This window comes from Lasioglossum baleicum, chromosome 6 (genome assembly GCF_051020765.1).
Source record: "Lasioglossum baleicum chromosome 6, iyLasBale1, whole genome shotgun sequence".
NCBI classification, from domain to species: domain Eukaryota; kingdom Metazoa; phylum Arthropoda; class Insecta; order Hymenoptera; family Halictidae; genus Lasioglossum; species Lasioglossum baleicum.
Window position 1 is genome coordinate 10,402,242 of NC_134934.1, and position 25,783 is coordinate 10,428,024.

The 25,783-nt window shown below is 42.4% G+C and overlaps 3 protein-coding genes across 5 annotated transcripts; 2 read left to right on the forward strand and 1 right to left on the reverse strand.

Moving 5' to 3' along the window:
• Positions 1–546: 546 nt before the first annotated feature.
• Positions 547–3,617, forward strand: LOC143210042 (acyl-protein thioesterase 2-like). Of its 2 annotated transcripts, none has more exons than XM_076426481.1 (8): positions 547–860; positions 1,022–1,098; positions 1,405–1,436; positions 1,520–1,585; positions 1,659–1,706; positions 2,477–2,723; positions 2,804–2,968; positions 3,031–3,617. In XM_076426481.1, exons 1-8 carry the CDS (start codon positions 797–799, stop codon positions 3,082–3,084), a joined length of 753 nt encoding a protein of 250 aa, XP_076282596.1. In that variant the 5' UTR covers positions 547–796; the 3' UTR covers positions 3,085–3,617. The 2 variants fall into 2 exon arrangements, with proteins under 2 accessions (XP_076282596.1, XP_076282597.1); XM_076426482.1 differs by having other exon boundaries at positions 786–819.
• Positions 3,618–3,623: 6 nt separating this feature from the next.
• Pigeon (gamma-secretase activating protein pigeon) lies at positions 3,624–8,751 on the reverse strand. Of its 2 annotated transcripts, XM_076426452.1 has the most exons (10): positions 8,238–8,746; positions 7,979–8,115; positions 7,611–7,914; positions 7,279–7,541; positions 5,820–6,976; positions 5,336–5,677; positions 5,058–5,272; positions 4,775–4,978; positions 4,632–4,703; positions 3,624–4,562 (listed from the first exon to the last, which is right to left on the reverse strand). In XM_076426452.1, the coding sequence occupies exons 1-10, from the start codon at positions 8,293–8,295 to the stop codon at positions 4,492–4,494; spliced, it is 2,823 nt and encodes a 940-aa protein (XP_076282567.1). In that variant the 5' UTR covers positions 8,296–8,746; the 3' UTR covers positions 3,624–4,491. The 2 variants fall into 2 exon arrangements, with proteins under 2 accessions (XP_076282567.1, XP_076282566.1); XM_076426451.1 differs by having other exon boundaries at positions 3,624–4,703; positions 8,238–8,751.
• Positions 8,752–10,138: 1,387 nt separating this feature from the next.
• Hey (Hairy/E(spl)-related with YRPW motif) lies at positions 10,139–25,561 on the forward strand. The gene is made up of 3 exons (XM_076426477.1): positions 10,139–18,541; positions 19,534–19,748; positions 23,466–25,561. The coding sequence occupies exons 1-3, from the start codon at positions 17,937–17,939 to the stop codon at positions 23,900–23,902; spliced, it is 1,257 nt and encodes a 418-aa protein (XP_076282592.1). The 5' UTR covers positions 10,139–17,936; the 3' UTR covers positions 23,903–25,561.
• Positions 25,562–25,783: the final 222 nt, after the last annotated feature.

Sequence of the window (25,783 nt, forward strand, 5' to 3'; positions counted from 1 at the left end):
TTTTTCTCTCGTCTCTCATTGGCTAACCACTCGTTACTGCGACAGTGCTGCCTCGCACTTTGCTCGATGACAAAGAAGGATAAACGACAATGCTCTATAACTTGTTTCGCTTTATCATTTGTCTGTCAATACTCTTTTTTACTAGCTCTCGGTTTATTAATTGAGTAAATCTTGCATTGAAACGTAACGCAAAAATACGGGTTCATGCGAATACAAAATAAGTACTACAGGGTTGTTCTATTTCCATCTCACTTGCTCGAATCTTTTTAATTATTTTCAAGGCCTGCGTACTACTCGGTGCGCAATGAACTGTAGTGGGAATAGAAACGCGCGGTTATAGAGGATAATTTTAAGAAGACGCTAAGGGGTATTTATAATTTCGAAATTAAAATATGAAAATCGAGTACCCTTTACACTCCGCAGATAGGATGATTAATGTCAATGAATATTTAAATATTTTCAGGTTGATTAAATATTTACACGTTGTTGTTGCATTAAACATACCTTATCGTGGACGAAATTCAGTGCTCGCACAAGTCTCTGGGTTCTCCTTTCAGAATCGAGAAGTCAGAAATTACAAACGAGAAAGCGATTGAAATTTCGTAGAAATTTGAAAAGTACAATTGCGATAAATCATTATTTAATTCTCTTGAAATCTCTTTAGGTCTCTTAAAATCGTATGATCACCAAGCATCGTTGCGTAAATATCAAATTTCAAGCATTCTTATTAACTTTCTAAATATATAGTTGATTCCACAACTTGTCGTTAGCAGATATTAATATTTCGAATATCATCATGAACCTTTCCACGATAATAAAGTACGTAACACTTAAGGTATTGATGATGAGCAATACTGCAGGTTTGTGCCAAACTATGTAATGTACTTTGAGTTCCCATTTGAAAATACATGTCATTTTGTAAAGCATGCGCACGACTTCCGGCTATTGTATATCTGATGACAGCTTTTTCATTCGGAAATTTTTACTAGAGCATTTAGTTTTTTTGCTTATTTTTGCACAGCCCGTTCGAAAGCACGAGAAATAATGACATCGATGAGTCCTGTTGTAATTGCGGCTACTGCCAAACATACAGCAACGGTAAGAAAAGGAGAATATTTTTCCGCAACGTATTCCTTTTTTGGTTATATCAAGTTGTATTTATTTTTCGAATGATTTTCAATTATGCGTAATTTAATGAGATTCTGTCGCGCTATTGTCATCCAAATATTAAACATATGTTTCGAACTACAATGACTCGTATATTGTAATGCGTTATCTTTATTCATAATATATATAATGAGACATGTTAACCAATCATGTATGTAAAAATCGCTTTCATATAACTAATACGATTTCTTACGTAATTTATTTGCACACTACAATTTCATTATTCCATTGTTGCAGCTGATATTCTTCCATGGGTTGGGCGATACAGGGTGAGATAATGAATTATGCAATGCTATGGCAGTAGTATAATATATGCATTACATGTAAATACAATTTCCATTTGATTTCACAGACATGGCTGGGCCAGTCCGTTGAGTGCCATACGGTCGCCTCATGTTAAAGTAATCTGCCCTACCGCGTATGTATAGTTGTATTAAAAAATAGTTCTATCCTCACCTATTAAATACATAAATGTTGTCTTGTTACGATAGACCTAAGCAGCCAGTGACATTAAACTATGGGTTACAGATGCCTAGTTGGTAAGTGTACAGAATTATCCTAGAAAACGAGTGGCAATGCATTAATGTACAGCCAGTGGCAATAATAAGTGGACACCCTTAAAAATCGCATAACTTTGTAGAAATTGGTCCGAAGAACTTGAATTATTTTCAGATGTTAGACCGGCTGTGGTTCGCTAGAGAATAAGTAAACAAAAATTTATTACGATCGCAATTGGTAGGAATTATACAAACTTTTAAAAAATGATGTTTTGTCAACTTTTTTATCTGGGCCTGTAACGATAATTTAAAAAATGCGTTTTATAGATTTCGGTAACTTATATGCATACTGAAAATTTCATCGAAATCGGTCAACATTGCAATGAGCTACAAACGTTTAGAGATGATCTGCGACTTTCACCCTTAAGCTCTCATCTTTAAACGTATGTGGCTCATTGCAATGTTGACCGATTTCGATGAAATTTTCAGTATGCATATAAGTTACCGAAATCTATAAAACGCATTTTTTAAATTATCGTTACAGGCCCGGATAAAAAAGTTGACAGAACATCATTTTTTAAAATTTTGTATAATTCCTACCAATTGCAATCGTAATAAATTTTTGTTTATTTATTCTCTAGCGAACTAGTCGGTCTAACATCTGAAAAAAATTCAAGTCCTTCGGACCAATTTCTAGAAAGTAATGCGATTTTTAAGGGTGTCCACTTATTATTGCCGCTGACTGTATAATATAAAACACAAGGATTTGCATAGCAACATTGAAAAAAAGATTTATGCATTGAAACATATAGGTTTGATTTGCAAACATTGGATCCGAGTGGCCCAGAGGACACGGCGGGCATAAAAAAAGCTGCAGGGATGGTACACTCGTTAATTGCAGGAGAAGTTGCAGCGGGAATACCTACCAAGCGCATTGTACTTGGTGGTTTTAGTCAAGGCGGTGCTCTAGCTTTATATAGTGCTCTTACATTTCCAGAACCTCTAGCCGGTGTTGTAGCTTTATCGTGTTGGCTTCCTCTTCATCAGAAGTTCCCTGGTGTATGTGGAAGATGTAATGAAAATATAGCATGTGAAATTATAATGTTCACTTACTAATATGAATATTCCGTACTATTCAGGAAGCAGTAGGAAATAAAAATACTCCATTGCTACAGTGTCACGGCGATTGCGATCCAATAGTACCGTACAAGTGGGGACAAATGACTGCGTCTTATCTCAAACAATTTATGACACAAACAGAATTTAAGACATACAGAGGACTAATGCATACATTTTGCGAGGAGGTAGGACATTCTCCGAATTGTTTTACGAAATTGTTGATCGATAATGATTATTATTTTTGCAGGAAACGAGCGATATGAAAAAATTCCTCGAGAAGGTAATACACCCGAACCTCTAAAAAACATATCAATGTTTTAAGTGTTAACTTTGTTACAAACAATGTTTAAGCGTTAACACATTGTGATACGATAAATACAAAGATAGGTAAAATTACTTAAAATCATAAGAAAAGAATACTAGTAACGAACAGTTTGGTGGAACGTTTATTTATTATACGTTTGTTAACGTATATTCCATTGTGGGATTAGCTAATTTAGTTTTAATATCTTTTACCCCAACGTTGCCTGTCTTCGATTTAACAATGAATGTTCATAATTATTGCCAAATGATAATCATTTTTAATTCTTCCATTTTAGAAAACATTCTTGATAGTATATAGAAGCAAATATTTTAATTTATATATTGGGATGTTTTTTTAAGCATTTCGGTATTGTTTGTAATACTTCCATTTAATGTAAGTTACATTTAATGTACAAATGTTACCGCGTACAAAATAATTTCGCAGAAATGTTGTTTAAGAAACTGTAATATGAACAATAACTTTGTGCTTACGATACATAGTTCTGGAATCAATAAACTTTATAATTTTGATGGATGTTATAACTCTGAATATCGATCGCATATTGTTCGAAATAGTTTCATATTCTCTTCGAATCTACATTGAAAATGATGAATGTCATGTTGAAGAAGACTACATACATATAATACAGTGATGGGGAGTATTAAAAACACGCAATTGCTATTCAATCATTTATATTCACATTTACAGAAAGATTAATACTGCTGCACTTTTGTACATATCTTCTGATATGTATTTTCGTAAACAATATAGTATGCGTTCGTGTAAAGACAAAGCAAAGGTACAAATTTCGGAAGTTTGTGGCTTTACAAAATGCGACGAAAGTTAAAACAATTTTAAAATCGTTTAAGTTACACAAATATTGCACATGAAAAATCATTAAAATTATCTACGATTAATATAGATAGAGGTAAATATACATTATAATAAATAATTGTCTCATTGAGGAATTAACAACATCCATACAAAACTATAACAATGTAATAGTAGTAATAATAATAGAATATTCATAGAAACAAGGATACAGCTCTGTTAAATGTACAACAAAATATAAGATACAATTCGTTAAAAATTCCAATTGTACTTAAAACATTCGAAAGCTGGCTTGGCTCACAGTAGACTTGAACTGTTCTAAAGCAGTAGTATAAAAAGAGTCTGTAGTTAAAGTACAAAAACGTGTTTACAATATAGAATTCTTAAGAACGGAACACCTACACATTTAAAAAATACGGATTACGACCACATTCATACATTGGATACCTCGGAAGATAGCAATGGCACTTGATACGTTTAAAACATTACTTGTACTACCATTTTTGATTGTAAAAAAAAGGTTCCAGATTGCTGCGGTACGGTGTAGTTAAAATTCGACTAAACTACAGTTACCTATAAAAAATCTTCTGTAGACGTAACTGTAGCTTCTATAAGTAGTCCAAAATCTAATTCGGCTAAGCTAGCTGTAAAGTAATATTGTTTCACAATGTTAATGTAAAAATCACAAGATAAACTAACATATAAACTCATACCTTTCGCTGTAAGGAGATCGAGGAAGGTATCCAGAGGAGATAAACGATCTGCCGAGGGAAATGCAGCTAAACCTGCAAAGAAAAAGTTTCTTTTGTATATCTACGAGCAAATCTTCTTTCTTGTTTCAAGAATTTATCATTACCATTATGATGATTTTTATGCTGCGACGTTCTACCTCGGTTTTGACTAACTTCGCCAGACAGGATATTCGCGGCGTGTTCGCGAGCTCTTATCATAAAGCTGACTGGGTGCAGCCATTGGTTCAACAGTCTCTTGGCTCGCGATCTTGGTAGTAAAGATAACAAAGTCAATTTACGAACAGCGTTCTCTTTAGTGTCGCTGATGTCTGTAAAATGAAATGTACCGCTATAAATAAAATCCGAGTAATAAACATGCGACTCGAAATGTAAAAGCGATTATTGTACCAGCCATGATGATTTTGGTCACGTCCACTTGCAACTCGAATACCGATCGTTGAATATATTGCAGGAACATCGAGTACTTTAGAGTTCTGTAGCCGAGATAAGTGAAAAACGATGTGAATCCTTGCGGTGCAGGGAACGCTAAGCCTTCTATTGCACACCTGTAGCGTTCCAGTAGTATGAACAATAACCACCGCCTCGCTTCGTCCAGTTGATCCCTAAAAATAAGGATACGACCGGTGCAGTATTTCGGAATGACGCTTATTTACGCTTCATCTTACACTAATATGAAACCCCGCTCCGGTTCAAGTCGGGGATCAACGTTTGCAGCTCTGCACAACATTTGACAAAGAGCTCTGGACGCTTCTAGTTGCGCTGCCACGTGTCTAGTTGCCATAGCATGAACATGTAGCGGTGTACAGGATCCTTGGACATGTATCACGGACGTCTGCGTGCCATGTTTCAGAAGATACATCGACAACTCCCTTAAATTTACGGACACGACGTGTTCCTGCTTCGAAGCTGTACAACTCTCAGTCTCGTTGAACGGCAAACTAGAATCCAACAGCTTGTTGCTGCGACCACCTGTGAGTTCGCCGAGCGACACTGTAGCCACGACCAATCTGCAACATTATTCATTCTAGTCGATTAACGACGTGTACAGGACTTGAAGAAATGATCGGTAAACGTGGAACATAGACATTGTTTGAAGAACATGCGAATCTAGTATTGTTAATCAACGTTAAACACAAAAAATAGCGTTACCCTCCGCTCGGAGACATTGGAGTGCTGGATCTGGACAGTGCTTCGGGTTGGTAACACGCTAAGGAAACTAACAATTTCTCTGCGACTTTGCTCGGCTTGAATCTCGTCTTGTCCCCGTTATTTTTACTCAGTTGATCCCACAATCTAGTCCACAAGTCGCTACGGTAAGGGATCAGCCGTTGCTGGGGCGAAAGCAACATTACCGATGTGTTCCAGAGTTTCTCGTGACTCAGTGTTATGCTTAGATCGTTCACTTTGATCTCGAAACTCGTGTACTCTTCCATAGTCGTGACAGGTAGTAACGCCAGCAAGGGTATAGCGTCGACCAGCAAATTCTTTTGTACCAGCGCGTACGAACCGCCGATAAGAATTTCTTGCATGTATCGTACTATTTCCAACGATCTCGGTTTCTCTGCGATCGAGCACATTAACTCCGAGATAATATCGATGTCGTTTCTGTGGCAGAGAAAGTAATGGAGTATTCCCAGACGCACTTCCAGCGACGCTTCCTTGCGAAATACTTCGACGAGGAAGTCGGAAGGGATTGTTAGTTGTACCAAGTCTAGCGTAGGTAGATCTATTGTTAGTATGTTCGTATTAGGACAAGTGGACGCGTTGCTTCCTTCGAGGGAGGCCGCGTCGTATTTCTTTTTGCCTGCCCCCTTGTTGTTAGGTTTCTCGAATTCGAGCAACGGTACCAAGTAAGAGGAACGCGACGTGATAGAAGTTAACGGGCCGCAAAGTATGTGGCAGCATGGCTCGTGATTCGTTCCGATCTCGAGCAGATGGGTAAATAAACCTTGCACCAGAACGATCATGTGGTGATGCTCGTAGATCGCGAATGTCGGTCTTATGAGTTTAGCCCGCGACCACGGTATGCCTGGTATCACGCAATGAATCACACAGCTGTGATGAAGAAGCGTTACGGAGTATGCAAAGTGCACTGTATTAGATTCACTCAGTGAGTTAAGCACATGCTGTTGCGGCTTTACCGGCCGGTACAGGTAGTGGTGGCAGACACAGACCATTCCTTTCGAATCGGAGACCACGATCAGATCTAACGAACAATCGTGAACTCTCAAAGGTATAACGTCGTCCTCGTAGGTCCCACAGTTCGACGAAGTTGACAGTTGAGGTAGATTCAGCGGTATGTTCAACTGAAATGAAAGGATAGACTCCGTAATATCGTGCACCTATGCGTGGCCTTCGAACAACAACTTCGTCCACCTTGAATGTTTGCGTTACTTGTAATAATATGAAAAAATGATACATGCAAAAGTTGCAAGATACAAAAGGTAGGTATCTCTATCTCCGAAACACCTTCGTACACATAAAAAGTGTTCACATCACAATATTTCCCGCTCTATACTGCATATAATTTCTTCGTATTATTACAAGTAACGGAAACATTCAAGGTGGACAAAATAATCGCCCCACTCTGTGTACACAAATTAGTTACCACTGTTTCGTGCGGCAAATCATCGTGAAATTGGAGACCGCTGAGCGTCGGATTACTTCGAGTACATTTATTCTGTTTCTCTTCCTCGTTTTCGGAAACGACGCTCACCGGCATTCGTCGATGATGTATATGATACAAAACCTGATTCACCATGTCCCATTGAGCCCAAATAAAAGCTTTCACCAGCAGCTCCGATTTCAATTCCTTTATCGTTCGAAGATTCGATTCGGATCCATCGAACAATATACTATATATTATGATACCTGTACAACGATACAATTAATTTTACATTTTAGCAGAAGACGTTCTACTGCGATTAACAAAAAGCTTACATTCTTGATGAATTAATAACAAAAATTTGTCCAGATGTCCGTCATCCTTTTCTCTGTATAAAAACTGTATGCGTACTTGTTTGGTCCTTTTTGTATTTAAATTATGAACTTTCACATTGTCTTCTTGTAATTCGGCGATGTATGCTTCGTAAGTTTCTGCGTCGGCTGACTCTTCTGTTTCCGTCGTAGATTCCACGCTGGAATCTGGACAGACTTTCTGTTTTATCACGTATCCGAAAACCGTTCGACTCTGATTTATCGTTGCTTGGACTATGTTTAACAGTTCGCCGAATCTGTGTAACACCTGGGTCATACGAATACAAGTGATTTCAAATGGATAATCACATTTCTTTATACATTTAACACACCTGTAACTTATCGTTAATCCGGTCGTAATGGCCTACAGCTGTATACGACGTGGATATGTCGTTCTCTACGGTTTCCTCTGTCCATCCAACCAACAGAGATCCATCCTTCTCCTGTCCCAATAATTTCCATTGTTCCGCTACAAATCAATCTTTCGCGTTACAAAGTACATTTCATTTATGATGCATGTAAAAATCAACGTGTCCATCACCTGTTCGTATAACTATACAGAAAAATTATGAAATCTTCGTGTGTACCTACCTGACTGCGCTTTTTCCGGTAAAAGTATGCATAACTTTGCGGCGAGATTTTCCACCATATCTACCGGCGGACTGTTGGTCACTGGCTAATACTTTGCAAGTGTTTTTCTTCGATAACAATACTCGATTGTTTTTGATCTGTCAATAAACATAAATCTTACGTGTAGTTGACATTATCTGACATATCGTCTGCTATATATTATTATGGCCACCACCATAAAATGGATAATTGAGATAGATGTCCGCTACCAGTGAACCTGAGAGTCGTCGGCAGAAAACCAAGAAAAAGATTTATATATGCATTTATAACAAAAACGAGTATATAGGTGTAATTTAAAACATTAAAAACATTAGATAAATGTAAAAATAAATTTCTATATACGTCACTACGGTTTGTTGCAATTCAGGTGGAAAATCTTTATTTTGCATGAAGATCCGCTGTCTAGTGATCACATATTTAATACCATTATTATGTTCTCTGTCTATTTCATCTTTGTTTGGTTTCTTTTTCCTTCGTAATCATTATCATCGAGTGAGATTGTCAATTTTTCAGTTACAATTGATTCTTGCCTTCTTTACGGCAAGATACAATGCAAATTTTGGCAAGAATCATTTGCTCGGTGAGACGTGAGACATTTAGAGTGGTGCTGCCATCTACATTGAATCATTTCATTGGCCCAGACAATAGGCTAACGATCACAACAATGTAAGCTCCTATATAAGTCTATTTTGCACTCTGTCACACTCTGTAGTACCTCGTCTATGGTGCCATCAACATTTCTGCGAGACTTTGAATCCCCTGATATGTATTACGAAAATATAATTTGCAAAGAGGTATCCGACAATCCCCACCATTCTCTGATATTGCAGCAGTCTCCGTTAGATGGCGCGAACATTCCTATTCGTAATTTGACATTTGACCCGTCGGTTATTGTGGCTAGCTGTTTGACCATTTTGCGGAACAAGTGATACCTGCCGCTGTGTACATTGCGGCTTACAGTTAAACCGGTAAGAATCATTCATAATTATAAAACATATCCAATATTCTTTGTGTCTACTACCATAAATATATTTTTTTGTGTACGATATAGATACAGAAATGGCTGCTGAACATTTCTGTATCCCCATACATAATATGTTGTTAACCTTGAAAAACGCCATATTTTACCCTTTTTTTAAATATGCGTCTTTCCTGTCCGATGCATTATTTCCAGTATTTCACCGCTAAATGGTTATAGCGTTTCTGTGTCGGTGAGTCCTGTGCAATTACATAGTTTTTACATATAAAAATAAGTACTCATGCGAGCTAAGAAGTATGAATTGTTTATGCATAGTACGCATACATACAATAAGGAGCATAACTGATTCCACACACTTTAAATCAGAACTTTTTTATGAATGGACCAAACGACTTCAATTTCTCTGTAAGTCTAGAATAATTAGTTTAGTAAATGATGTGTAAAAAATATGTTGAAAAAATGCATTTGGACGGAACCGTGAAAAGCAATAGTAAAAATTGATTTTTACAACTTTTTTAGCTGGCCCAATAACGAAAATTCAAAAGATGTGTCTGGTCAACTGGTATAAATTATATACGCTCTGAAAATTTCATTGAAATTAGTTAATTGCTTTGCGAATTATAAACGATCAAATGTGGTAATTTCTAGTGTACCATAAAGTGGCAAGTTTTACCATTTTTGATCGTTTATAATTCGCAAACCAATTAACCAAGTTTAATGAAAGTTTCAGAGCGTATATAATCTATACCAGTTGACAAAACACATTTCTTAAATTTTCGTTATTCGGCCAGCTAAAAAAAGTTGTAAAAATCAATTTTTAGTATTGTTTTTCACAATTCCGTCCAAATGCATTTTTTCAACTTATTTATTATACGTCATTTGCTAAACTAATTCTTCTAGCCTTACAGAGAAATTGAAGTCGTTTGGTCCATTCATATAAAAGTTATTCTGATTTAAAGTGTGTGGAATCAGTTATGCTCCTCACTGTACACCATGCTCCCCGGCTGATGGATAAACACAGTCCAACCAATGCCGTATTGTCAATAAAGCAGAAGAGCCCGCTTATAGCTCTGCACAGGGCTAAAACGTTAATAAATATAAGAAATGGGGTGGTTATATTGTTGCAAAATTCATATCCAGCTATAATTATAGCATTGTAAGCTAATTATGAGCATTGTAAGTCCATATAAGTATTATTAATTTTGGACTACTGGTTTCTGAGATATCCAAATTTCCCAATTTAAAAAGTGTAACTTTTACGAAGCCAATAACATAATAAAATGAGTAACCAACAAGATCCTGAAAATTTGTGATCTCAGTTAATTCCGCTAAGTCGATGCACTTACTGCCGAAGGAAGAAGAGATCAAAATGATCCAAGGCCATCTCGTCCGACGAGTTTAATCCACTATGGCTGTTATCCCTCGGGATAAGAACCAGAATGCGAATTAACGATACGATGTAGTTACATGTAATCGAGGGAGGGACTCGCACCCCCTCAGACACGGACAATACAAGACATCGATTGGAAAGTGATCGATCAAACGTATCTTAATTCGCACAATGCTGCGTGATGTTGTAAAATTTGAACCTGTGATGGATCGTCGAGTAGCGTCAAAAGAAAGTTAACGAGAAAATGGTCGATCGACCACGTCGACGCTCACCACGAATCGCAAAACGGTTTGAAACCTGCGAACGGTTCCATTCGAATTCGATCGCGAACGCAAAGAAGAAGAAAAGGCGAGGGTTGGCTTTTTTAAGGGGTGGGAGGTTCGCCGAAGCGTTGTTGTCGAAACAGAGGCTGAATGCGTTGGCTTAATGAACCGCGTTTCAGCGGACTCCGTCGAAATGCCCCGACAAACGCGCACGTTCGCATTCATATCTCGGTTCCGGTCCGGCGAGTCGGCCTGACAGCTGTCACCTTTTAAAATCACGCCTAAAAAAATTGTTTAATATACGACTCGGCTGCGGTTCCGTAACAGTTTTGCCACGGCACTTGTCCGGACCGCGGCGAATCGCGACGATTGGGGGGTGATTTTCAAATGGGGCCGTAATTTTAGGGTGCGGCCATTCCCATTCGTCTCCGCGGCCCGTGTGCGTTCATTTAAAATCCGATCGATGTCCTTTTTGAATCGGGCGGTCACCCTCGCGTGACCGCGTTTTCGTTCAGGTGCGGCTTCTTTTTTTTCTCGCGAAATCGGGAAACTGTTCCCCGCCGCGCGTGGGAACTCGACGGAAATAGCCGATATATCCGCATCTAGGTCGGTCAATAACCGATTCCGAAGCGTGACCCCGACCGTGTCGTGGCCGAAGAACCGATCCAGCTTCGAGAAGGTAAACTCGCTTCTCGCCGCGCCGTTTCGATTCCTCCGGCGTTCGTTCGATCAGCTTGTAATCCGAGTACCTTCACGGTAGTTAACCGGAGAGCTAATGCTTTTATCCGCTGGCTGATGGATTAATTGAAAAGGACCGTCCTCGTGCCGGCACAGATGGTGCGCGCGAGACTGTCGACTGTGTGACTCGGCCGATTTCCAAACCTTCGAATCACGGAAGCCGACAAGCTTCACCGCCGTAACGTGCTTCGATCATTTTCGAAAAATCACATATAAAATAGAACGATTTCTTTGTTCCGCGTGCAGCAAACTCGGCGAGGACTCGCCGAGTACAATAATTCTGTGGTAATTTTACGTCGAGTCTGGGATTCGCGGTCGGATTTACGAGCGCAAACAGGAATCGAGCGCACAATGCGGCCGCCGCTATTATCGCCGCGCGTTGACCACTGTAACACGATCGGTGATAAATTCATATTTGGTTGGCGGAGGTCGACGGGCATCGACACCGACTGGGCCGTGTTCCGGTAACGCGATCGCCGATAAATTCATATTTCCGATTGTCCGTTCGACGAGCAACAAATCGTAAAGTACGGGCGCTCGAGGAACGCAGACGGGGCTCCGTGCATATGCGCGTCGAGTCACGGCGAGTCGCGCGCCGAAATCAAGTGTCCCGAACAATATCTGCCAATTATCGAACGATTGTGCCGTGGCGCCAACTGTCAGCGTTGGTCAACTGTTCGATCGGGGGAGTGAGTGACCATCGGCCATCGACCGTCGCTCTCTCGAATCGATGGACAATGCGTGCCCGCAAGGGCACGCAAGGGCGACCCAGTCCCCCGCGATCGAATTCTACTTTTGTTTTCGCAAGAAAGACGTCGAGCTTCTCTTGTTCGCGTTCGCGTCGGCCCACGCGTTCCCGCCTAATCGCGATCCACACGTAATTTTATGCGTGTTTGCTTTGCGTCGGGGTGGGGGCTATATGCATGACCGTCGCTCGTTGTTTGTCCAGAAGATGGGCCGGACAAATCCACTCGACCCCGTACCCGCGTACGTCGATCCCGCTGAAATTATGAATAAATATTTGCCGCGCCGATCGAGGACCTCTTCGTCCGCGTTCCACGCTCGCGAGAAAACTCCGGAAGGATCCTATCATTGGCGGCTCGGAAAATGGTACCTAACGGTCTAAAACACTGCTGTTCAGCTGTCGTCCGTACGGGCACGCTGCATTTTCCCTCTCCGGTTGCAAACAAATCGGTATCCACTTTCAAAAATTATGGAATAATTGACGGTTGGCAAATATGCAACGCGTTAGGCCCGCTACACACAACCGTTTTTCTAACGTGAAACACGTACTATGGATTGAATTACAGTAGTGGACAAACGTTTAAGGACGTTATAAAAAAGACGATAACTACTTTAATATTGTACTATATGATTTGAACTTTTCTGGGAAGCTAGAGCAATTAGTTTGCTACAGGATGTGAGAAGAAATTTTGTCAAAAATTGCAATTGATCGGAATAGAGCGTCCTTAAACTTTTGTCCACTACTGTAGGCGCTGCACGTTTGTTTGAACCGTAGTTGCGGCGACGCACTATGGGCCAAACCGACGAAATCTGTGTAAAAATCAAAGAACTTTCGATAGAAAACAGATGTAAAATATGGGATAATTATGGAGATTGTGGTACGAACGTTTTTTAACCTCGAAAGAATTCGTTAAACTTGCACAATTTCAAGAAAATCGTGGTTTCTCCATAATACCACGCGCGGAAAAACATTTTTTTTAACATGCGACACATCATTTCCCGTAGATATTTTTCACGCTGATTTTAAGTTTAACGAATTCTTTCAAGGTTAAAAAACGTTCGTACCACAATCTCCATAATTATCCCATATTCTGCAAAGTTTCAGCTTTCATTAAAAAAAAATTTCATCGCTCTATCTCATTTCTATCGAAAGTTCTTTGATTTTGACACAGACTTGGTCGGATTGGCCCATAGTGCGACGTCCATGTTGCGTTCAGTATTTACCGTAGTTCCCCAAACAAATGTGCAGCAATTCCGGTAGCGCAGGGTCGCCGCACGTTAGAAAAATGGTTGTGTGTAGCGGGCCGAAGGTCACAGATCTGTGCCAACACCAGAGCTTTGAACAGTAGGAGACACGAGAGAGATAAATACCATTGACCAAAAGAAAGTGTGTCTAGACGACGAGACAGTGGTTTTCGAGTGGAACCGCGCGCTCGTGTCCTAGGTTCGGATCGGCGAAGCACGCGCTCGCACGCGAGCACACGCGAGCACACGCGAGCACCTCGATCCGCGTCGCGCGAGCGGCAAGCGGCAAACGGCACGCGACTTCTGCACGTGAAGTCGCGTGCCCGCCGGAAGCTCTAGACCGGATACTTTGTTCCGACCGACACGGTCCCGCGGAATCGCGTTCACCGATTCTGAGTCACGTTGGCTGCGTTTTCTCAGCGCCTCGAGGGGCGCACACCACCCTCGCGGTTCGAAAATATTGGGTTCGATTTAATTCTCTTGAAAGTTTCTATTGTTACCGTTCCCTTAACCCTTCACTCTCGGTCTCGCAGCATTCTCTGTCGTATTAACGTCGCTTTCAAAGAAAACATTGATTTCCTTATTTAAATGTAAGTTCATAATTCTATGCAAGTTCTTTTATTTATCGCTCTCGCGCTTTCAAGACGCATCTGCAGGATGCTTCGCAAGTAAGTACACTGCGGATTTGATGCATTTGTTAGCCAAACTGATTTAATACGAAACTATGAAGACATTACAAGAATTCAAGAATGCTGTTACATTAGTTAATAAACTTGTTAAAAATTATTTTGCCGAACTGATTTAATACAAAACTACGAAGACATTACAAGAATTCAAGAATGCTGTTACATTACTTTATAGACTCGTTAAAAATTACTTTGCCAAACTGATTCAATAGAAAACTATGATGACATTACAAGAATTCAAGAATGCTGTTACATTATTTTATACACTTGTTAAAGATTATCTTGCCGAACTGATTTAATACAAAACTATGAAGACATTACAAGAATTCAAGAATGCTGTTACATTATTTTATAGACTCGTTAAAAATTATTTTGCCGAACTGATTTAATACAAAACTACGAAGACATTACAAGAATACAAGAATGCTGTTACATTATTTTATAGACTCGTTAAAAATTATTTCGCATAAACATCCGCAGTCTGTCCACAAGACACAATAGTGTTTATAAAATAACTCAATGGAGACACCAGACTTATAGAATACTATGCGAGGAGTTTCCATTGTTTCGTATTCTATGCATCTGTAGAGTCTGTAAGAAGCGGAGGGGAAAGGAAGCAGAAATTAGGGTAAGGTTCGGCGACGGCAGATGCAAAGTTCGATCGAACGTAGCTCTTCCCTCGTGGAATCACGGAAAAAATGATCCTAACCGTGGTACCTGTGGGAACGCGTGGCCCCTTTGTAGGCTAGACGAGATTTGAGAGCAGCCGGAAGTGAGTGCAGGAGAGAGATAGAAACCCTGTAGAGAGATTTAGGGATGCGCCTCTCCGTGGGGTGATGCGAATTATTTGGATCGCACCGGTGCGCGGTGCAACGGTGAATAAGATATTGGCACCGGCCAGGTTCTTCGTACTCATGGCCACGCGATCCACTTTCTTCCCCTGTCCGCTCGCCGTTCTTGTCGGACACGCGTGCCTGGCGTGTGCGGATCCTCTCGCGCGAGGATCGGCCACGCGCCTCCGCAATCCGCTTCATCCACTCCGCGTTATCTCTTTCGCCTCGTCGAACCACTTATCGATACTTTTCGGTAGATTATCGGAGAAAACGGCGTCGATTGCCGAACTCCGGCTGAAGGTGCGAATACACTAACTAACAAGTTAGTCGTCTGCAAGACGAACACGCTTCAGAGTTGCGAGACAATTTATAATTAGTAAACTGCGGGTCTTTATGCATTTATGAAGAAATTGGTTTGTAAACATTCGAGAATGCTGCAATGTTGCTTCTAATGTAACAAAGTCGTTATTCCTGCTTTCCACGATCAATGCAAAATATTTTTCTTTCGTATAAAGATCCGCAGTCTGATGTAATTAGCCAATATATGTATACAGAGGGTGTCCCAGCTAACTTGACCACCTTGAATATCTTTGTTGTTTGTAAAGACACGTCAAATGTCTGAAGGACAAAGTTGAATGGTACAATGGGGCTCCTACGATACCAAAACAATTCTTGTTTTTATCTAATTTTCTTAAGAGATAAGAAGATCACCTTCATTTTTTTTAAATGGAATGATATATTTTTTAATACATCAATCGATGCAGCTGGACATTCGTTATAAAAAAGTACTAACCTATGTATGTCGAAGAGTTGGTAGTTCAGGAAATATTTCAATTTAAATACTAATTTAAGTACTAAGACGTTAGTACGACAGTAATAGTGTTTTAGAGTTATTTTTTCATCAATGATTCGATTTGAAACGGTAGAAATATTAAGAGAATTTCAGAAAATGTCAATACATTGAGTTTTTCCTTCTAAGATTGTCAAAAGAAGAAAGATAGTTGTACGTGGCTGGAAAGATCCTCAGTCTATATGTATAATACAACATTTGCAAACAAGCGTACACGTTTCTGCAAATTCCTAGTGCATTCGCACCGTTAGATTCGAACTCGTAATTGGAGCGATAAAAGGGAAATCTGTTTCCCGTATAAATAAATGAAATATCTAGCTGGTGGGATCGCGGCGCGACGGAAAGTTAACGATACGATTAGTCAGCTCGGTTCCCAGGCGCGGGCGACGATAATCGTGCGAGCGCGTGCTACGTACGATTCCTGTGTGAACTTTATCGTCGCCGAACCCTCCCTGTCTCTCTCTCTCTTTCTCTCGCTCTCGCTGTTCATCGCTCTCTCCCTTTAGACGCCCACCCTTCGTGACCGCGTGAATCGACTTCGAGGGGGGAATAAGGGTGGCGGCCAAGTGATTTCATGGTGGCGCGCGCGTATCAATTTACGGGATCGAGGGACAACGTGGGACCGTTTAGATTTGCTTGGATTTCCGAAACATTTCTCGCGAGCTGCTTGTCTATAAAATAATAAATATGGAAAGACGAAAATGTACGATCGTAGCAGGTACAGATTTCGAGAAGAACCGCTACATACCTCGAGATAGTAGTACGAACTGGTACGACCTCGTCTTTAACCCTCATCCGTCCCAATCTGTGTCAATTTGGCACAGTTTTCCCGGAATAAGTTATACTGCTTTGTTATTTGTTTTCATTTTTTAAATGCGAAACAGATAACCGAGAAGCCTAAGATGTAGAAGTTAACCCATCAAGTTGAGCACAGATCGAGTTCGCGAAATGAGGGACGGACGAGGGTTAAATCTAATCGTCAGAGGCTGTAACTTGCATCGATTGCGAGTTACACAGGTAATCAGGAGAGAGCTGTTTCATTAGATGAAAACAATTTTTCCTTCGCACGAAGACGCGCGGTCCAGCGACAATGAAACCGAATGATCGTGCGAGGAGCCGAGCAGATTTCGGGGATGCGGAAGAGAGAGGAACACCACACACAGGAGGCGAGAGGCTAAGCGCCGCGAACGCGAAACGTTCCCACGATAATCGCCCCTTTGATCGCCCCCTCCCCGTTTCGTCCTGTTTCGGACTAGCCTGCGCTGCCCTCTCAGGGTTATTGCCGGAGCAATAGGGGTGTTCGAGAGTTCGAGGTTGCTTTTCACCTTGGCTCGAGGAGCGAAAGGGAGACGTTGCTCTGCTGCCCCCACCAAACCCGTGTAGCGGAGCAACTCTCTCCCCACTCCGGGCTCGGAGTTCGGGCACGAAACGGGGCACGCGGTCGTGTGTCGTCCCCGGTCCTCCCGCACACGACATACGTCGGCCGCCACGCGACCAGTGCACACTGCACGCTGCACGCCGCACACCGCACTGCACACGCACGCGAGTGCATCTGTAGCAACGAGCAGCAGCAGCAGCAGCCGCCGCACCGAGCAACATCGTCGCTCGCTGCTTCTTCCTCGGCCGCGCGTTTGATCGCACACGCGACCGCGAATGTACTCCGGCACGTGTGAACCCGATCGACTTCCTCGAGTAACAAGTGTCCATCGTCGTGGCCCGCGATCTTATCCGAAGCAGATCATCGAGCAACGATCTTCCGCGATGACGTCTCGCCTTCGAGAATCCGTCGAGTTCGCGCGACCACCCCTGTGCATTTAGTAGCAGAACAATTGGAATTACATTTTGAGAAACTGTCTCCTCCGTCGACTTTTCCCGACCTAAGTGTGTGTGTGCGTGCGTGCTCCTCGCGATAGTGATTCATCAGCGAAGAAAATGTGGAGAGTCGTGGTTGCCCGGTCCGACGAGAACAGCACTCTGCTGTCGTCGGAGATCGCCTCGGGCCCCGTGGCCCCCGGACACATCCCTAGCCTTCCGGGCCCACCCTCCGGCCACCACTGGGGTTATCCGCCTCCGCCGCATCCCTCTTATCAGCCCCAGCATCCCGATATGCGCCACCATCACGACATGAGACCACCCCACGACCTTCGACACCCGAACGGCCCGGACCCCAGAGCACAGGAAGTCAGGCACGACTCGCTCAGGCCCGATCTCAGACATCCCGAGATGCAGAGGCATCAGGAACTCCACAGAGCCGAGATGCAGAGGCATCAGGATATCAGGCATCAAGAGATGACCGCTATGAGGCAGGACATAGCGGCAGAGATGAGACCCGGACACGAGTACGATCTCAAGATCGACGTCGCGGATATCAGAAACCAGGAGCAACCTGGCCAACAACAGCAACAGCAGCAGCAGCAACAACAACAGCAACAGCAGTCGTCGCAACAGGGGCAACCGCATCAGCAGAGGAACCTGAAGAGGGCCATGAGCGACTCCGACTGCGACGACGTCTTTTCGGAAGAGAGCGGCAAAGAACCGTGAGTACACTTGGGAACAATAACGTAGTAACTCGTAGAAGTAACAATTTACGACGACAAAAATGTATACAATAAGATTTTGTTTGATGTTCTGGAAAGAAATGCTTATGAGAAGACTGCTTAATAATTATGAATACCCTAAATGCCTCCACCGGTTTAGATTTTATGTACCCATTTCTGTCATAAATGCATAAAATCCGCAGTCTATTAATAATACTGGTGCAACTAGCTGATATTGGCCGTCCGAAAGATAATTTCACTTTGCACAGGCGCACCTGTGTGTTGCGTTAACAAAAAAAATTCTCACACTACATTGTGGGCTGATTCTTGGAGTACGTTATGATGGTATTTGTCACTAGTTTACAGGAACGTTTTATTTCTATTTTTGTCGTCGTAATTCAAGTATTTGGCCTTATGTGCGACGCTGTGACTTTTTCCACGAGTGTTGGGACACCCAATGGTCCTGCAAGATACAAAATTAATGTATTATAGTAGAACACTTTCCACAAAAAGAAATACAAGTTCGGTCTCAATCAATCCATTCCACTGATTAGCACGGATAATCGAGGTTCCGTATCGCGTTAGTAGAAATAGAAACGTAATCGTTCCACGTATACCGCGACAACCAGAGGCTTTTGCTTGTCCTAATGTTTACAACCGCAGCGGTGCATTTTAATTATTCGATCGAGTCCAACAACATATGTCGTACCGATTCACAATCGTTGAATGTAATTAAAACGCGATTGTGTTCTCCGGGCCGAGACCCTTCTCAACGCCCGGTTGGCGCGCGTCGAGTTCTTTCACCGGAAGTTACAAAATATTCAAATTATGACTCTCGTTGGAAAGCGTCGCGACGAGGACAGACGAGGGAAGATCGAACGAAAGGGGTGGGGAAAGGAGGGGGGAGCGTCGCAGAAATATTTGAAATATTATCTGTCTGTGAGGACGACGACTTACCGACGTCCTTTGTCTTCCGTTTCTGTTCGATATAGTTGCAACTCGCCCGGCGGCGATTCCTGTCAGCACGCGTCGAGGAAGCGGAGGAGAGGGATGATCGAGAAGAAGCGTCGCGACAGGATAAACGCGTCCCTCGGTGAACTGCGGAGATTGGTACCCGCAGCGGCGAGGGATCCGCACAGCGGCAAATTGGAGAAGGCGGAAATCCTGCAGCTGACCGTCGAGCATCTGCGAACGCTTCGAAACAAAGGTGAGTCCTCTAATACTCGCGACATCTTGTAGGTACAGGGTGTAAAAAGTTGCCGCAAAATTGTCCTCGATTTTGAACGTCAAGGTGAAATTTTTTTACTGCATTTTATTCGTCGCGAGGATCAGAAGTGTGGAAGGAACCATGGGCTTTAGCAGACTAAGATTGCGACCGAGATCTCCAGCGACCCCACCCACAATTTTTATTGATATTGTGTGGAAAACAATGGTTTTAGGTTGAAAGATAACCCCCCAAAATTTTAAGTCGCTAACCCTTCGTATAAGGAAGATACGAGGGTAAATACCCTTCTTAACTGTATCATTTTTTTCTCGGTTGTTAATTAGGATATTCAGATAAAAAAAATACGAAAATACTCGAACTTACCTCCTTCACATCATACATTTTTTTCATCTTCGTGATCAAATTATTAAGGGTAGAAAAAAATCATTTAATTTTTAGGGGTGGGAATTGCAAGCAACCCTTCGAGTGACCACTTGCAAAAAATTCAAGAACAATGTTCTGTTGCTTATCTAACATATACTAGGTTGGAAAGAAAGTTCTTGCGGTTTTTATTATAAAATCAAAATAACAAAAACCGTAAGAACTTTCTTTCTGACCTAATAAAATAGTTTCAAGATGGTCGGATTGGGGTGGAACATAGTTAAATATTGAAAAACATTTTGTTGGCTGTATAAGGAATTTTGACTACTTGTTGACGTAAACACAGTTACGACGAGAATGTAAACACACACACACACGGCAATCTACATCAGCGAATTATTAACAATATTCGAGACTGATTAGTGACGTGTTTGCAAAGCAATTGGGCAAAATGGATCGGTTCTTTGGCATAGACTAGAACAAGAAATAGAAGATGAACATATTTTTGAAGACTTAGACGGTAATATTGATCGTGATCAGTTATGTTAAATTTCTGATAAACAACAATACTAACTACTTGCTCTTATTAGAAATGTAAACAAAAATTTTAAGAAAATAAGTAGTACTAATAACTGACTTGTGACTCGGGGTTCTTTTGACATTTTTTATTTTCGTGATGGATCCAATGCAATGCAAAAATTTGACCTTGAAATTCGATGGAAATCGAGGACAATTTTGCGGCAATTTTTTTGACAGATCTTCATCGATCCGAAGACGTAGAATACGCTCTTACACCCTGTACATGCGTTCCTCGCATTTTTCCAACGATCCTATTTCTCTCCGTCGAATTGTCGCGATCCTCGTCGATCGTCGATCATCGACGTCGACCCTCCCCGCAACCGGAAGACACCTGTTGACCGTGGGACGTCGCACGAACCTCGGCGACCGTAAGCGTAACTCGTAGCTCTGCAACCGAACAACCATCTGTCGGGTTTCTTCGGCCCGTAACCATGTCCTCCACCCGTTTCACGCTTTTCCACCCTCATCGTTTAACACACGTCAAGTGCCCGCGTAGTACAGCAATCCTTACTGTCTCCGGTGAACGACGATACTAATTTAGTACACCCTATATTAAACATTGAAAAACTGTGACCTTGCGTTTTGCTTACCGCTCGGGTATATCGAACGGCGTAAGCTGAAAGGTAAACAAAGTGGGCACCGACACTCGACGTGGTAATTACCCGGCTACCTGTACCGCCTGCTTTGTCGGTCTCGTTGACCACCTTTCGGTGGAATGACAACAGCTTCGCGCAAGGTACACACATAGCGTCGGCATCGTATAGAACAATTCTTTTATGAGAATTGAGTTTTCAGTTTTGTCTTGTCAGGTACAGCTTTGTCAAATCTAGCTGTGCGGCCGAATGTCCCCCGCAAGGGGAAATCTTCGTATTTGTTTGCCCATTCCCAGGTTTTGGTCAGCCGCACAGCTAAATTTGACAAGCTGCACTTCAATTTCTACGGTTCGAGGGTAATAGTTCAGCGATACGTTGTCAGGTAACATAGGTATATACCAGAGTTGGGCATTAATCGATTAAATTAATCGTCGAAAAATCGGCGATTGATTCAATCGATTGATTCAATCGTCAATCGTTGATTAAAAAAAGGAATCATCGAAAAAAAACATAAAAGCACGTAAACAGAATTTGTATCATGGACCAAATGACAATACACCTAAGCTCAGTTTACATTTTCTTCAGTATTCATACAGTTCTGATTACGTATTTCATTTCGAAATTTCAGCAGTTAATCATTAATCAATTATCCGATTGACGATTAATAAGTATTTAATCGTTAACCGCAATTTTTTAACGACTAAACGAGGAGATTAATTGTTAATTGCGATTAACGATTGAAATAGAAATTTAGTCGTCAATCGTTGATTAAATTTTTGCCCAACTCTGGTATATACAGTAAGGAGCATATAACTGATTCCACACACTTTAAATCAGAATAACTTTTATATGAATGGACCACACGACTTGAATTTCTCCGGGCAACTGGTCGGTGTGGTGGGAACGCGGTGTCGAATGAGGCATTTAGCCGGTGGACAAAGTGTCCTCGGCAAATAGAAAATACCGCGGGAATCTCCGAACCGTGATCCCGAATAGAATCGAAGCCGGGGAGTGTACCGCTAGTCGAGATATTCCCGGAGGAGGAGCAGGTGCTGGGACCCGAAACGGAGATCCTGTGGGAAGGATAGGAAGTCAACGACTCTTCCGAAGCGGTGTTCCCACGATTGGTGGCAGGCTAGGTGGTGGGGTATCCCGCGCCGAGCTGCACCCTTCGCGAACGAGCCGCCGACTCCCTTGCTCCCTTGCTCTCCCTTGCTCCCTTACTCCCATGCCCACGGCTGGGACAGATGTCGAACTCTGTGGGAAACCGACTCGCGTCCCGTTCCGTTCCGTTCCAATCCGTACCATTCCGTGTTCGTGCGTTTATGCATACAGTATTTGCCGAATCGACCCTCGAGCACCTATCGTCTCGTTTCCACCTTGGATCACCCCGGAGATGCTAGCGATAATTTACCCTTTTAGAGCCGTAAATTACGCTCAAAGATCTTACGATAATCATTTATTAACCATTAATCCCTGTACTAGTCATTAGACTGCGGATCTCGATGCGTTTATAGCAAAATTTAGTAGATGAAATTTAAAATTGTATCGATATATGATTTCTCATCTATTCAAATAATTAAGGGAGGAAATAGCATTCTGCGCTTGGTTCCTCTTTCTTGCAATCGACGCAGGCAATTTTCATCTTGCATAAAGATCCGCAGTCTAGCAATCATTATAGCAATAAAAGGCTTAGAGCCTGGGGTGGAATCTACCAAATTTCACGAGCAGGAGAAACATTTCTGAAACGTATATAAAAAGTATTTCCGAGAAATTACAACTTCCGGAAGCGACCGCAGAGACTTATGTCTACGAAACTAGCCTAGGTAGAACAACAAAGTTCTAAGCAGGAGCAGAACTAGGTAATTTAGGTACCTTAGGTAGTTCTAGGTAACATTGTTCCGCCAAGGATCCAGCGATCCCGAGTGTCGATCGCCGGTTTATTTGCATGAAGCGCGCGGTACGCTATGGGGGTCTAAAGGGAGTTCCCACGCTACTACCTGTCGGATTGGCCGGCTGACAATGCATCGGCAGCCGGCAGCTGGCTGCTAGAGACACCCATCGCCTACTATCCTCGAGGACTTGCTTGTCCTTGCTCAATACTTGTCCCAATACTTGCTCCTCCACCTCGCAGCAAGTCTACTAATAAATCGATTATCTTTTTCAGGACCGGAGGGCTACGACAGCACGAAGTTGGCGATGGACTACCACGCGGTCGGCTGGGGCGAGTGCGCCGCCGAGGTAGGCCGTTATCTCGTCACCATGGAGGGCCTGGACGAGAGGGATCCTCTGAGACTGCGATTGCTCTCGCACCTGCAGAGTTTCCATCGAGAGCATGCTCCAGGCCCTGGCCCTGGCCCTGGAGGTCCCGGGGGACACGGACCTGTCCCCTCCGCCGTTCCTCCGCCGACCTCTTTGACGTCCACGTCGTCGACCAGCAGCTACGAGCCCGCGAGCACCGTCTCCGGAATGCCAACCGGCACCGGAACCATGCCACCCCTCCTCGGAGGCGGTGCTCTGGGATGGAGCCAGTATCCCGGACAGTACCCTCAACAGCAACACGGGAAACCCTACAGACCCTGGGGGGCAGAACTAGCATATTGAAGCGAGGTCCCCATTAACTCTCGCGTTAACCCTTTGCGGATGAACCTGGGCGCAAGATGTGGATGATCGTTCGCAAGGGGTTGATCGAAAGCTGGATCGAAGTACGATCGAGTGGAATAAGCACCGAAGTGTTTTCTCTATGTGTGATACGATTGATAGTCATCCGAGTACCTAATAGCGAAAGATATTATTTATTCTATTACCTTGGCTGGTTTCGCCAGCGATACTGTACAGTGTACATAAATATATATACATATTTTGTTGTAAATAAGAGAGCGACATCGATCATCTGTAACAACGCGAACGATCCACCTGTTACGGAGAGGATTAACGTTTCAACTGCCTTGTCGGTGATATACTATAGTTCACATAATTCTGCATCCAGGAAATTTAATAATTAATTTATACCGTAATGGACGAAGCAAATGCGGGTCAAGAGTTATTGGATGGAAGACGGTTAAAATAGTAATTGTTATTAGCAGACTGCGGATCTTTACGCATTTATAAAGAAACTGGTTGGGTGAAATATAAAACAGCGAATGATTAGAATTAAAATGAACGTAACAAAGTCGTCAAGGGATGAAATCAATTTTTATTTTATCCCTGCTTCCCCGAATCGATGCGGAACATTTTTATTTTGCATAAAGATCCGTCTTCTGTCTCTCGCAGCAACGCAGACAATTCTGCACAAAAATCCGCCGTCTAATCATTATAATTAGACTGCGGATTTTATGCATTTATGACAAAAATGAGTGGGTGTAATTTAAAATAGCAAAAATTATTTTCAACCTACTGAACATAAAAGGGAAGAAAATAAATTTCTATTTCACTCCAGTTTGTTGCAATTCAGGTAAGAAATTTTTATTTTGCACAAAAATCCGCCGTCTAATCATTCCAATAAATGGTCCTCGGAATTTTATGCAGCTATGAAAAAGTTGTCTAGCTTTTCTAAAACTTCTATATGGATGCAGGATGGCAGTGACTTCGATAAAAAAATGATAAAAATCGAAAAAGAGACATCCTACAACGTGCGCGGGTGGACGTTCGAATATTTTTGCATTGATCTTTTGTAACGAAGCGAGAAGAACGACGCAGCATCGCCTGCTTGTCCGTCGTCTTTCAAATAAACACGATTTCATGCGAATTCCGTGTCGGATGACGTACGATGGCGAGAGCCCTCGGGGAGTGCAAGCGTCCCTGTTCCCTCCGGTTCTGGTCCTTAAATCCGGAAGATCCTTAAATCCGTAGCGTTTTCTGAAGCGGTTTGTTCTCATTATCATGCAAAAATCGCGGCTGCAGCAGCCGTGGCGAACAAACAGGACCCGGGGCGGTTCTTTTAGCGTCGCGCGACGCGTCGCGGAACGCGAACCAGTTTAGCCAGTCTCGTTAAACCTCTGGTAAAGAGCCTCCGCGAAACGGGAATACGTTCGGGACAATTAGCAGCCGGCCCTCCTTTTTTTCCACGAATATTCAGAAACCACGGGGAGGCGAGAACTAATTCCCGAGAATAGAAGTATAACGGCCTACGAACACGTGGCCATTGTTCCTAAACGAATTAGCTGCCGCCCCCCTTCGCTCTAGAAACTCCGGCTAATTGGCGCGACGTTCGCCGCGCCTCGTTCCTGACACGTTCCCCGCGAAAATCCGTAAACATTAGTGTTTCCAGTCGTCGTCTTGGATTTTTTCGAAACGTTCACTTCAGAAAGTGTTTTAGAAGAATTTCTTTTCGATCGAAGAATTAGTTTTACGATACTGATGATTATACAGGGTGACAAGAAATAAATGAGTTAATCATTTCTTATTATAATTCTGTCAAATTGACGAATTTTGAAAAACCAAATAATAACAACCATAACATGGACCTTTAGTATTCATATATTT

What these genes read in the sequence shown, in the direction of transcription:
- LOC143210042 (XM_076426481.1), top strand. Translation starts at nt 797, where the DNA reads ATGAACCTTTCCACGATAATAAAGTACGTAACACTTAAGGTATTGATG. An exon ending in TTCATCAGAAGTTCCCTGGT is followed by an intron (nt 2,724 to 2,803) that starts GTATGTGGAAGA and finishes CGTACTATTCAG; the next exon opens with GAAGCAGTAGGAAATAAAAA. An exon ending in TGCATACATTTTGCGAGGAG is followed by an intron (nt 2,969 to 3,030) that starts GTAGGACATTCT and finishes TTATTTTTGCAG; the next exon opens with GAAACGAGCGATATGAAAAA.
- Pigeon (XM_076426451.1), bottom strand. Translation starts at nt 8,295, where the DNA reads ATGGTGGAAAATCTCGCCGCAAAGTTATGCATACTTTTACCGGAAAAA. An exon ending in ACCGGAAAAAGCGCAGTCAG is followed by an intron (nt 8,116 to 8,237) that starts GTAGGTACACAC and finishes ATTGATTTGTAG; the next exon opens with CGGAACAATGGAAATTATTG. An exon ending in GGATTAACGATAAGTTACAG is followed by an intron (nt 7,915 to 7,978) that starts GTGTGTTAAATG and finishes CGTATGACCCAG; the next exon opens with GTGTTACACAGATTCGGCGA.
- Hey (XM_076426477.1), top strand. Translation starts at nt 17,937, where the DNA reads ATGTGGAGAGTCGTGGTTGCCCGGTCCGACGAGAACAGCACTCTGCTG. An exon ending in GAAGAGAGCGGCAAAGAACC is followed by an intron (nt 18,542 to 19,533) that starts GTGAGTACACTT and finishes TGTTCGATATAG; the next exon opens with TTGCAACTCGCCCGGCGGCG. An exon ending in GCGAACGCTTCGAAACAAAG is followed by an intron (nt 19,749 to 23,465) that starts GTGAGTCCTCTA and finishes TATCTTTTTCAG; the next exon opens with GACCGGAGGGCTACGACAGC.